This window comes from Tachyglossus aculeatus, chromosome 21 (assembly GCF_015852505.1).
Source record: "Tachyglossus aculeatus isolate mTacAcu1 chromosome 21, mTacAcu1.pri, whole genome shotgun sequence".
Lineage (NCBI taxonomy): Eukaryota > Metazoa > Chordata > Mammalia > Monotremata > Tachyglossidae > Tachyglossus > Tachyglossus aculeatus.
This window is the reverse complement of record NC_052086.1, coordinates 24551789-24565084: the sequence shown is the minus strand read 5'-3', so window position 1 is coordinate 24565084 and position 13296 is coordinate 24551789. Positions and strand designations below refer to the sequence as shown.

Genomic DNA, 13296 nt, shown 5'->3' with positions numbered 1-13296 from the left:
TGTGCATTGTTCATATTCGGAATGTGTGAGATGGAAGGAATAACAGGAAAACTCCCCCCCTTGGATACTTCTATTTATCGAACAGGTTTCTGCCGACAGGATACGCAGCAAGTAGGACTTGATTTTACAGTCTGCTTACATAGTGCTTTTCAACACTAAAATGTAGTTCCTTCTATTTAAGAACTATCTAAACTTGATACTTTTTTAACAGTCAGACAAGTGGCGTTACATTGCTAGACTGATGGGGTTAAGTTTGAATACAGACGAACATCTTGGAATCACATTTTAAAAATAGAATTTTGCAGTGTTGTCGTCACTACTGTGCTTAGCACTAGGATGGCATTTTAAATTTCCAACGTGCTTTGCAAACATTGACCATTCTTGTGACAGTATATTATCCGGTACAAGATGTTGCCATTTATAACTATGAGTAACCAATTTGGTGATACAAGTGCCTGGCTCAGATACTTGTTGCGGAGTTTAGGGAACGGAGTAGGTTTTACATCTCTCAAAGTCTTTGTATTCTGCAGTCAGAGTCACTTTGAACTTTAGAACTTCACTGTACCTTTATCCTTAACAATAATAATAATAATGTTGGTATTTGTTAAGCGCTTACTATGTGCCAAGCACTGTTCTACACACTGGGGGAGATAGAATGTAATCAGGTTGTCCCACATGGGGCTCACAGTCTTCATCCCCATTTGACTGATGAGGCTGAGAGAAGTTAAGTGACTTGCCCAAGGTCACACAGCAGACAAGTGGTGGAGTTGGGATGAGAACCCACAACCTCTGACTCTCAAGCCCGGGCTCTTGCCACTATGCCAAGCTACTTCTCTTTTCCTTGTTAACTTGTTGCTTGAATCATTTTCTTATCTGTGTGTCCAGCACACCATTATCCCCTTTACTTCTCTGCCTCCTTCCAGCCCTCCCTGTGGGATTGATAAGAATAAAAAGAAAGTAAGTGTTCCCTCATATTCTAGGTTATTAGGTATGAAGGTTTGATTAGTGTTAGCTTTTTCCTTTTGAGAGACTGTCAGGTTTGTCATGGGAATCTAGAGAAACTAAAGATCTTAAAGAAAGCCAAGTCCTTTTTTCTCAGCCCAAACCTGCTCACTAAGTTTCTCTCCAGTATGGTTTGAGCATCAGGTTGTCATAATTGGTGGGAGAAGCGGCCTGGATATTTGTTGCAGCTGTTTACATTTCCGTAAGCCTTGCTGTGGTGAGGAGAGGAACTTTAAAATTTGATACTTGGTTGCATACATAACATATTGCATGTAGGTATCCATTCTCATTCTATATTAATGATCAGATCATTGCTGAAGTATTGAGTCTGATAGTATGCCCCACAGCTGGGGTTTTTTATTTTTTCAAAGTCCAACAAAAGTCACAAAGAATGATTATGAGTTAGAAAGTAGAACAGATGAAGGAAGTCTGAGCTGACTTAACCCATCAAGTACTTAGTCTGATTCCCCCCCCCCTTCCTCTTAAGAGAATCGTAAATAGTTGGTTTATAACTCCATGATAGAATGGGCTTAAAATTTTCCTATAGTATAGATAAAAGGCCTCCTGTCCCTGAGGGTTATTAAATGCAGGAATGTGTTAATAAAGGAAATTTTAGATTCTTCTTTCTTAGAAGAGCTGAATCAATTATTTTGGCTAGTTGCCCATCTATTTGGAAGGTTTAGATACCCTCCTATGATGAAAGCAAAAGCATTGACAGGGTCTCTTCCTGTTTCTTTGGCCTTGAAAGTCTATTTACCTGTACTAGACTAGAAATCATTCCTTACACAAGAATCATAAGTGCCATGCAAGGGCTGGGATTGGATAAATTGAATACAACATTTTTCCCTCTAGTCTAAAGTCTTCATGGGCAAGGAACATGTCCACCAACTCTGTTATACTGTTCTTTCCCAAGCCCTTAGTACAGTGCTCTGCATGCAGTAAGTGTTCAGTAAATAAGATTGATAGACTCATAGCTTTAGGCTTCAGATGTTGGCAGCTATCCTTAGCAAAGGGTCATAGATATGTTAGTGTAGTTTAGTTAGATTATATTTATGAAAAAGTCCTTTCAGGAGTGTCCCATATCCAATATGGAAATATCTAGGGAACCTCACCCTTTTTCTCTCAAGGACATAAACTGATGCTCTTCCCCATCTCTTACTAAGCATATCCCAGTTATTTGCATTGCCTGGCAGAAGCCAAGGCATCCTAAAATCTATTGGAAACTGTTTAAGCTTTCCTCGTGAAACAGTCGTTAGTGGGTCAACTTTAACTGAGTAGCTCTTAACCCTAAAGACTGCATTAGATGAGTGTCTACCCTCCCCTTTGATTGTTCTTCCCGTCTCTCAACTATCTCCTTTTTCAGATTTATGCAGTGAACCTGGAGAGAATAGAAAGTCACATTAAACTCTTTGCTTTAGAAGGGATTCCCCGTCTATTCATGATACAAGATTAGTAGCATACCTTCATTCTTAAGTCTAGGGACTCTGGACAAATTCAGAGTACTGTGAATGATTTGGGCCAGTTTGAGCACAAAGAGAAGAACGTGTTACCATCATTGCTGCACACACGCATTCCTATTTTTTTTTAGGCTGGGAAAATGGGTTAACTGAAACAGGACTGGTTCATTGATGAACTTAGAGTTGCATAGTGTGTAAGTGGTGAAGTCATGGACACAGTGATAGGCAAATGTATCCATTGCTGAACTCTTGTTGCAACACTGCTGCTACCTGTAATGTATTTTACACACAGGTGACGGGAAGGATTGAGTGTACTAACTATTTCTCTCGCCCAAGCACTCAGTACAGTGCTCTGCACAGACTAAGAGCTCAGAAAATACTAAAGATTGATTATTATGCTGGGTATCACAGCAGGCATTTTCTCTCTTCTAATCAAACAAGGATTCCCAATGGACTGCTTATTCCTCCTGAGGTTTCCTTGTGTAATGAAGCTCTAATTTGAGGCTACGTACCCTCTTTTCTAGCTAGTAAAGATCCAAAATAAAATGGTACAGTGGATTCAGGCAGAGACATCAGAATACAAATAATGAAATCCATCTCTCATTTATTTGTATAACGAGCAATAATAATGATAATGGAAAATTGCCTTATAAATTTGACTGCCGCCCCATCAGTTCCTTTTATTTTCCCAAATTTCTTCTTACCTGTTGTCCTCATAATGTTTGAGGGAGGGAAGACTAGATGGCATTATCCCATTTTTCAGATGGGAAAATCAAGCATATGTTAGTTAAGTGACTTGCCCAGGGACACACAACGAGTAGTTACAAGACCTGGACTAAGGCCTGGTTTTTTTTTTTTTTTTTTTTTTAACTTCTCCTTCACTATTTCCTGCCTCCCAAAAGAAAAAGACACCATCATTTATTAAGTGCTTGCAGTATGTAGTTTGCTTTACTAGATACATGGGATGCATAAAAATAATGAATATTAATCAGTAGTACATTCCACCTTTGTTTTGATGGCATTTTTTTAAGCACTTACTATGTGCAAAACACTGTTCTAAGCTATGAGCACTGTTCTAAGCGCTGAGCTCTGTTTGACATGGTAGTTTTTGAAAAATATCCAAATTGCCACTCCAAACTCAAAAACATGTGCCTGACTGAATGTACTGCAAATACACTGAGCTGTCACTATGGGAACAATGCTGGTTTTCACAGTTCTGTGGAAATGTCAAAAATGTGTCCTGCTTCTGCAGGCCAACTATAGCCCAGATTCAAAAATAGAATTTCACCACTAACTTCTCCTGAACGCCAAAGGTTAAAGCAGATATATTACATACTCTGGACTTAATGCAAATTCATCCACAAGTAATCACTTGAATTTTAATTAGCCAAAGAATTGCGGGTGCAGAAGGAGAAGGCTATTTTTACCTTGAGATGTTTCATATTGGAAACATTGTGCATTAGATCAGCCGTCACGGTTTTAACCACAACTGTGGGGTTTGCAGAAAATGGAGATGTAGCAGCTGGTTAAGACTGAAGAAAATGGAGATATAGCAGCTGGTTAAATTGGGTCCAGTTCAGTATTGTTTATTGGTTAGGAAGAAACAGTTTTAAGTAAAATGTAGGGAAAGGGAGAGACCTTTACCTGTCGGGCAATCAGGGCTTCTTCCCGAACTTTAGCCATGTAGAAAAGTAGTGTGGCTCAATGGAAAGAGCATGGTCTTGGGAATCAGCAGTCATGGGTACTAATCCTGGTTCCGCCACTTGTCAGCTGTGTGACTTTGGGCAAGTCACTTAATTTCTCTGTGCCTCGTTTCCCTCATCTGTAAAATGGGGATGAAGACTGTGAGCCCCTCCCCCCCCACCGTGGGACAACCTGAGTACCTTTTATCTCCCCCAGCTCTTAGAACAGTGCTTAGCATAACAAATACCATTATTATTATTATTATTATTATTATTATGATTATTATCTTGGTTTGAACAGATTCAAATGTTGTTTAGGAATAAATCAGGAGGCAGAGATGAGTTGCAAAGGCACTGTCTAAGCTAAGCTGAATTTTGCCTTCCTGATTTTCCTCATTGTTGTTCTAAGAGGAGTCCATGTAGACTACTCTTCTAGAGTCCCTCTAACACCCTCAGTTTTTGTGGGAATGTGAAGGCGTTTCCCTTTGTGATCAAACTCTCCCTGTTCCAAAGAGTGAGAGACACCTACAACTTCCTGCTTAATAATTAGGGATGATGGCAGGTGTTCATTTTATGCAAAGGCATCAAGGAGCCTTTGATGAAAAAATGTAGGACTTCCAACAGAAGTATGTTCCATCCCCAGACTGGGAACCAAACATCCATCAACATGTGTGCTCCCTGAGGACGTTACACTGGACAACTTTAAAATTGATTTTACTTTGATTTACTTGAGAAGCAGCATGGCTCAGTGGAAAGAGCAGGGGCTTTGGAGTCAGAGGTTCAAATCCCGGCTCCGCCACTTGTCAGCTGTGTGACTTTGGGCAAGTCACTTAACTTCTCTGCTCCTCAGTTACCTCATCTGTAAAATGGGGATTGACTGGGAACCCCCCCGTAGGACAACCTGATCACCTTGTAACCTCCCCAGTGCTTAGAACAGTGCTTTGCACATAGTAAGTGCTTGATAAATGCTATCATTATCATTATTGTCATCATACACACACACACACACACTTTATTAATTTATTCAGTCGTATTTATTGAGTGCTTACTGTTTGCAGAGCACTGTACTAAGTACTTGGGAGAGTACAATACAACAGTATAACAGACACATTCTCTGTCCACAACAAGCTTACAGTCAAGAGGGGGAGACAGACATTAATATAAATAAGTAAATTACAGATATGTAAATGAATGCCGTGGGTCTGGGATGGGCATGAATAAAGAGAGCAAGTCAAGATGACCCAGAAAGGAGTGGGAGAAAAGGAAAGGAGGGTTTAGTCAGGGAATTCCTCTTGGAGGAGATATGCCTTCAATATGCCTTTGAAGGAGAGGAGAGTAATTGTCAGATGTCCATATGTTTTGATAAAATTTGTTTGCAGAATAGCAGTTGTAAAATAGATACATATTATATAGACCCTTATTTTAGGGTTTTTATAACAAAAGATCTGTGGTAGCAACATAACTGTGCATTCTGGTAAATCTTTTCTACAAGAGCTTCGAGATGAAGCAGTGTGACCTAGTGGAAAAAGCACGGGCTGGGGATTCAGAGGACCTGGATTCTAATCCGGGCTCCAACACTCATCTGCTGTGACCTTGAACAAGTCACTTCACTTCTCTGTGCCTGTTATCTGTAAATTGGGGATTAAGATTGTGAGCCCCATGTTGGACAGGGACTGTGTCCAACCTGATGAGATTGTATCTACCCCAGCACTTAGAACAGTGAAAAAGGCTACACTTTTCACCTTTTCCATGACTTTTCACTTTCTCCTTTAAAAGATGGAGTTGAAAGAAATCACCGAGCTTGCCCCTGTGTGGGTAGTGAACCTAGAAATCCTCAGACACAGGGGGAGTACTTTGTGCTGTCAAAGTGTAACCGCTATTTTTGACTTCAAAACTCTCACCGGTGGGATTGAACTGTACTCCTCGCTTGTAAACCTTCTCAGTTGGTGAAGAAGTGCTGAAGAAAAGATTCACTCAGCAGCAACTGTATCAGAAAACTCCATCCTCGAGAGAGGTGTAGGTGCTTTCTTTTGTTCAGTGCCTTTGGAGAATTCTGGCTTTCTAAATGCTAATGGCTAACATTATAATGCCGTTACTCAGGGGACACCAGGACTCTCTGTGTTGAGGGCATGTTAAGTTGGCAGTTAGCAGTCTTTCCAAATGCTTTTAAGATAGGTTGCATTGGGTGCTGGATTTCAGGGTCTCTTGGGTTATAAAGGTGGGAAATCTTTGCCACTTTTTAATTGTTCTCTAAGACAAAAGGCTGTCACACAAAATTCCACCCACATCCTAGTTGATCTTTGTGAGCACCTTACAAGTATTTCCCTACTACAACTACTGTAAACTTTGGCCATTCATAATACAACGTCCGTTCATGATCAGGAAGCTCTGTATAGCATCCTACAGGATGAAGGAGATGGGAGGAGATGATGAAACCTAAGAAAAACTCTTAATTATAGAACAGCAATGGGCAGGAAAAGGTAAGAAGAGAACTTACGTTTCCTGGGAAGGCAACTGTTTTTTTTCCTACCTGCTCCTGTCACTGCTGCTTTGCTCTTCACTGGGCCCCCATCACCACCACCACCATTACCATCATGCTGGATAGTTGGATTTTTGTGTGTTCCTACCCACCCATCTTTTAGGTGGTAGAAACAGAAAGCAATACTTGACAGCCGCACGCGGTCACCCGTTCTAATTCAACATTGCTCCCGTTATCAATCCAGTTTTCAACATCTGTCATCTCCGAGCTAAACACTGAAGAAGTGCCAGCTATTGTCTAAACCAGTGGTTCCCCTGTGGGAGTTAAACTGTGTTAACTTTTCCCAACCCAAATGTCCGAAAAAAGCCAAAATTTAGAAGCCTATTGAGAAAATAGAATCCCATCCTAAAATGTGAAGTGGCTACTTTTATTTTTCAAGTGGGAAAACAGTGAAAAAAATAAAGAGGCTAAATATTCAATCCCGAAATTAAAAGTTTGGCTTGTAAAGAAGGCATTTCAGAAATCACATATAGCTGTCACCATCTTAACTGTTCCTTCTCACACTTCTTACCCTGTTCTTCCTTTTATCAGGTCTTTACTGACTTTGGAGAGTAGGCAAAATCACTTTCTAAAAATTCTTGTTAAGTATTTATAAAAATTATGAAACTTTTCCATGTAACCTACTACCTGGGAAGCAGCTTTTGGTTTTAAGGTTTAGTTGCAGTGGTTTTACATGTCTTTTTCAGGTTGTAAAGCTTGAGAATTTGCTGAGGAAGTAAAAATTTCTCTGTAGGAAGCCCTCTCATTTAGGAGTGCATTACCTTTGGAGCTAATTTCTTAGGTGCCCTATTAACATTTGCTAGGTGTAGCAGATATATTCCACTCAGAGCAAGTAATTCGTCATCTGTGTGCTCATTAAGCAAGTGAACCTCTCTATGTTTGTTTTTCAGCTGGAAGAGGAGAGATCTGTACTCAATAACCAGTTGTTAGAGATGAAAAAGAGGTAAGCTTCCCCAAACTTGTTTTGTGAGTGTACTATCACAAGAATCAGAATGTACTACTGTAGTAGTAACTTGTTATCAAAGTGATGGGGAAAAAAAGATGATTTCTTTTCTCCACCAAACTATGTTAGGACCTTCGGCACTCAAAAGTGTGCTTATTTTGATGCTATTTTTTACTTTCAGTCAAGATTTTTATTTTGTTCAGTTTCAAAAGTATGAGCTGAAGGAGTTTGATTTTTTTTTTAAACAATGTATTTTCTTAAGTGGGTGTTAGATCTCTCTCAATCAGATTACCTCCTATATTGCACTTCTTTTTTCATCTCAATCTCAGTAACCCAGGATGTTACAATTTACTCTTATGGGGTATTTGATTCATTTTCAGATCCTGATTTTATAGGTAATAGAGTATTCCAATAATAGTGCTTTTAAATAATATATCCAGGGTCCAATTCATTTTTTAATCAATCTTTGAATTGGACGCTTTCATTATGACAGGTCATATAAATGGTAACCAGTGTTACATTAGCAGATCTTTCCAATAGCCATATTGTTTTTCTTTAACTTGATTTTATAAAAATATCTGATTGCTACAATAAATTGTTTAAAAATGTTTAAAGCCATTTTTCCTTACTACGACTTATTTCTCTCATTCCCCTATTGCCCTTTTTAAAGCTCCAAACCCATCTCCCAATCTCCCCTTAAACTTTAATACATTTCCTTTTTCCCATAATGCACTAATACTAGAGCAAGTTTTAACTGCAGTTCTTAATTGCTAAATTTTTTAAAAAATCACAGGCTCTATAGGATCGTTAGTTTGGTCTTTTGCCTCTTTGGCCCATATTGTCTAAAAATCTTTGACCATTTGTGAGTCTGATGTTATATGCTTCTTTTTTTTTTAACTCAGCGTGGCTTAGTGGATATAGTATGGGCCTGAGAGTCAGAAGGACCTGAGTTCTAATCCCTGCTCCACCATATGTCTGCTGTGTGACCTTAGGCAAATCACTTAACTTCTCTGGGCCTCAGTTGCCTCATCTGTTTAAAGGGGATTTCGACTCTGAGCCCCATGAGGAACAGGGTCTGCGTCCAACCTGATATACTGGTATCTACCCCAGCACCTAGAACAGTGCTTGACACATAGTAAGCGCTTAACAAATACCACAGTTAAGTACCATAATTAATTCCTCCCAGCCTTTTATTGGGTAAGACTTGTCAAGCATTGCCCCCATCCTTCATATTTCATTTTGCTCCTAAGTTTCCTGTGCAATGAATGCTGCCACGATCTCTTCAGAAACCTAATTCTAATAAATTCACTGTCTTTCTCCCAAGCAAAATGTTCATGAACAGAATTTATCCGGTTGCATGGCACTGCGTGTCAACCACATTTAAGCTGGACATGTTCTTGGGAAAGCATGACCTTGTGTTACTGCTAGTTGAAATATTGAATGGATACATAATAAACAGAATTGTTCAATCACCTTCCCCATTAAAGAAATGACTTATTTGCAGAGTTGCCAATAGCAACTCTCCCCCTCTTGAAAAAGATTCATTAGAGTTTATCCTCTGACCTGCCAGAGCAGATTAGTTTTTTTCCACTAGCAGGATCGCCTTCTGAAGGTGTGGTAGCTTACCCAAGAGATTTCAAGCATTATAGAGGGAATATATGGAAATCATAACTCCAAAACCTACAGTTCAGTAAAACTTGAATTGATGAGGGACACACAGTCTCTAAAAGTTACTTAAATTTTTAAAAGAGACAGGATCCAACTGTGAGTGTCCTGTGTTTGAGGGCAGTAGTTGGGAGCGGTCCCTCAAGGCTCACTGAAAACTCATTCACTCCCATGGCTTCAGCTGTCATATATATGTGGATGATTCCCAAATCTCCATCTCCAGTCCTGACCTCTGTCCTTTGCTGTCTCGCATTTCCTCCTGACTTCAGGACATTCCTACCTGGATGTCCCGCTGACACCTCATACTAAACGTGTCCAAAACAGAGTTCCTTGTCTTCCCACACAAACCCTGAACTCCCCCTGCCTTTGCCATCACTATAAACAATACCACTGTCCTTCCTATCTTCACAAGCCTGTAACTTTGGCATTATCTTCAACTCATCTCTCTCGTTCAAACTTCACAATATGGCTGAAATTCAGTTTCTTCTCCATGCAAACTGCTACTTACTGATCCAAGCCCTTCTTCTATCCTGCCTTACCTACTGCACTTACCTCCTCGCAGACCTTCCTGCCTCTCTCCACTCCAATTCGTACTTCACTCTGCTGCCCAGATCATTTTTCTAAAAAAGCCCCCAGTCCACATCTCCCCACTCCTCAGGAACCTCCCTGTTCACTTCCACAAGAATAAAACTCCGTACGAGTTGCTCCTTATCTTCCCGAATCCATTCCCTGTCCTTCCCCTGCCTTTCGTATCACTGTAGACGGCATCACTATCCTTCCTGTTTCACCAGCCCAGATTCTTGGTGTTATGCTTGACTCCCCTCTTTCCTTCAGAGAAACAGCATGACTTAGAGGAAAGAGCCTGAGTTTGGGAGTCAGAGAACGTGGGTTCTAATCCCAGCTCCACCACTTGTCTATTGTGTGACCTTGAGCAAGTCACTTACTTCTCTGTGCCTGTTACCTCATCTGTAAAATGGGGATTGACTGTGAGCCCCTTGTGGGACAACCTGATTACCCTGTATCTACCCCAGCACTTCAAACAGTGCTTGGCACAAAGTTAGTGCTTAACATATATCATCATAATTACTCAACCCACATATTCAATCTATCACTAAATTATGTTGGTTCAATCTCCCCAGCATCACTAAAACCAGTCCTTCTCCATCCAAACTTCTACCACATTAATTCAAGCACTTATCCTAGCCCGCCTTGATTACCATATCAGCCTCCTTGCTAGCCTCCTTTCTGACCTCCTTTGCCTCCTGTCTCTCCCTACTCTAGTCCCTACTTCACTCTGCTGCCTGAATCATTTATCTACAGAAATGGTCAGTCCATGTTTCCTCACTCCTCAAGAACCTCCAGTGGTTGCCCATCCACCTCCACATCAAACAGTAACACCTTACCACTGGCTTTAGAGTACTCAATCATCTTGCCCCTTCCTACCATACCTTGATGATTTCCTACTATAATCCAGCCCGCGCAGTTCAATCCTCTAATACCAGCCTGCTCACCATACCTTGATTTTGTCTATCTTGCTCCTGACCTCTCGCTCATGGCCTGCCTCTGACCTTGAACGCCCTCCCTCTTCGTATCCGACAGATGACCACTCTCCCCTCCTTCAAAGCCTTAGTGAAAGCACGTCTCCTCCAGAAGGCCTTCCCTGACTAAGCCCTCATTTCTTCTTCTCCTACTCCTTCTGTGTCACCCTTGCACTTGGATTTGCACTCGTAATCCACCCCCCATACCCCTTAGCCCCAGAGTATTTACATACATGTCCGTAGTTTATTCATACTAATGTCTGTGTCCCCCTCTAGACTGTGAGCTTGTGGTAGGCAAGGAACATGCTTACCAACTCTGTTAAAGTGTACTCTCCTAAGCACTTAGTTCAGTGCTCTACACTCTGTAAGTGCTTGACAAATACTATTGATTGATTTAACGCACTATCATCTTGCTCTCTTACCTTACCTCATTGATCTCCTACTACAGCCCAGCCTGCACACTTCACTCGTCTAGCGCCAGCTTGCTTACTGTGCTCTGATCTCAGCTATCTCACTGCTGACCCTTTTCCCGCATCCTGCCTCTTTCTTGGAACTCCTCCTCTATATATGCCAGATCACCATTCTTCCCACCTTCAAAGTCTTAAGGTCATGTCTCCTCCAAGAGATCTTCCCCAATTAAGCCCTCTTTCTCTGTCTCTCTCTCCCTTCTATGTCACCTATGCCCTTGAATCTGTGCCCTTTTAGGTATTTGATACTCACTCTACCCTCAGCCCCACAGCACTCTTACATATCTGTAATTTATTCTGCAACACTTATGTACATATCAATAATTGATTTATATTAATGCCTGTCTTCCCCTCTAGACTGTAAGCTCACTGTGGGCAGGGAACTTATCTACCATCTCTGTCGTATTCTCCCAAGTACTTAGACAGTGTTCTGCATAGAGTAACTGTGAGCCCGTTGTTGGGTAGGGACTGTCTCTATATGTTGCCAAATTGCACTTTCCAAGCGCTTAGTACAGTGCTCAATAAATACAATTGAATGAGTGCACAATAAATACCATTGATTATAAAATCTGTTTCCCTTTCTAGACTGTAAACTCTTTGTGTCAGGGAATATATCTATCAATTCTGTTGTACTCCCCCAAGCGCTTAGTACAGTATTCTGCTCGTAGTAAGTTCTCAGTAAATATAATTGATTGACTATAGTATTTGTAAAGTGCTTACTCCGTGCCAAGGACTGTACTATGTATTAGGGTAGATAAAAGAAAATTGATTAATTTTATTTATTGAGCACTTATTGTGAGCAGAGCACTGTACTAAGCCCTTGGGAGCGTACAAATCAACAGAGTTGGTAGATACATTCCCTGCCCACAAAGAGTTTACAGTCTAGAGGGGGAGCTGTACATAAAAAAAATTAGATACGTTCTTAAGGGCTATGGAGCTTGAGGATGGGGGCTTAATATCAAGTGCTTAAAGCATAAAAACCCAAGTGCAAGGGTGATGCAGAAGGGAGAGGGAGTAGGGGAAATGAGGGCTTAGTTGGGGAAGTTGTGATTTTAATCAGATTGTACACAGTCCATTCTCAATTTTTACTTCCTTCCTTGGGGCGCTGATTCACTCAATCAGTCGTATTTATTGAGCACTAACTGTGTGCGGAGCACTGTACTAAGTGTTTGGGAGAGTACAATATAACAGACACTTTCCCTGCCCACACAAGCTTACAGTCTAATGGGGGAGACAGACAATAAAATAAATAGGTTATGGATATGTACATAAGTGCTGTGGGGCTGAGAGGGGGGTGAATGAAGGGAACAAGTCAGGGCAACGCAGAAGGGAGTGGAAGAAAAGGCAATTAGGGTGGCTTCAATAACCAGCTTTATGCAGAAGACCCCTAAATCTACCTGAATAGTACTGACTTCCACAGCCTCTCTCCCCTCCAGGCCATACAACTCCGCTGCCCAGAAAATTCTTAGTTTTAAGGCACTCAATCGGCTCTCTCCCTCTTACCTATCCTCACTCCGTACCCACAACAGTCCAGACTGCACATTTCACTCCTCTAACACCAACCTAATTACTTGTCCTTGATTTCATCACTCTCGCCGTTGATTTCTTGCTCCCTCCCTCCCTCCTGGCTGGCCATCCCTCCTGTATCGTAATCCAACAGACCACAACTCTTTCCATCTTCAAAGCCCTACTAAAGTCATATCTCCTCCACGGAGCCTTTGTTAACCAATTTCTCATCTCCTCGCTGTGTCACCTGTGAATTTAAGTCTGTACCTCTGAGCACTTTGATACTCCATCCCCAGAAGACTTAATCATTCAATCGTATTTATTGAGCGCTTACTGTGTGCAGAGCACTGTACTAAGCGCTTGGAAAGTACTAATCGGCAACATATAGAGACGGTCTCTACGCAACAACGGACCATCCTTATACCCTATTGCTTCCCTTACTTGTAATTTATTTTAATACCTGTCTTCCCTATTAGATTAAAAGTGCCTTGTGGGCA

At 41.1% G+C, this 13296-nt stretch overlaps 1 protein-coding gene across 4 annotated transcripts in view; it reads left to right on the top strand.

Annotated features, from left to right (window-relative positions):
* CLIP1 (CAP-Gly domain containing linker protein 1) overlaps positions 1-13296 on the top strand; it is a 116904-nt gene that overhangs the window by 92395 nt on the left and 11213 nt on the right. For all 4 annotated transcript variants that reach the window (XM_038763764.1, XM_038763762.1, XM_038763763.1 and 1 more), the window contains one exon: positions 7571-7623. In XM_038763764.1, coding sequence (XP_038619692.1) covers positions 7571-7623 — 53 coding nt within the window. The remainder of the gene's footprint in view (positions 1-7570; positions 7624-13296) is intronic.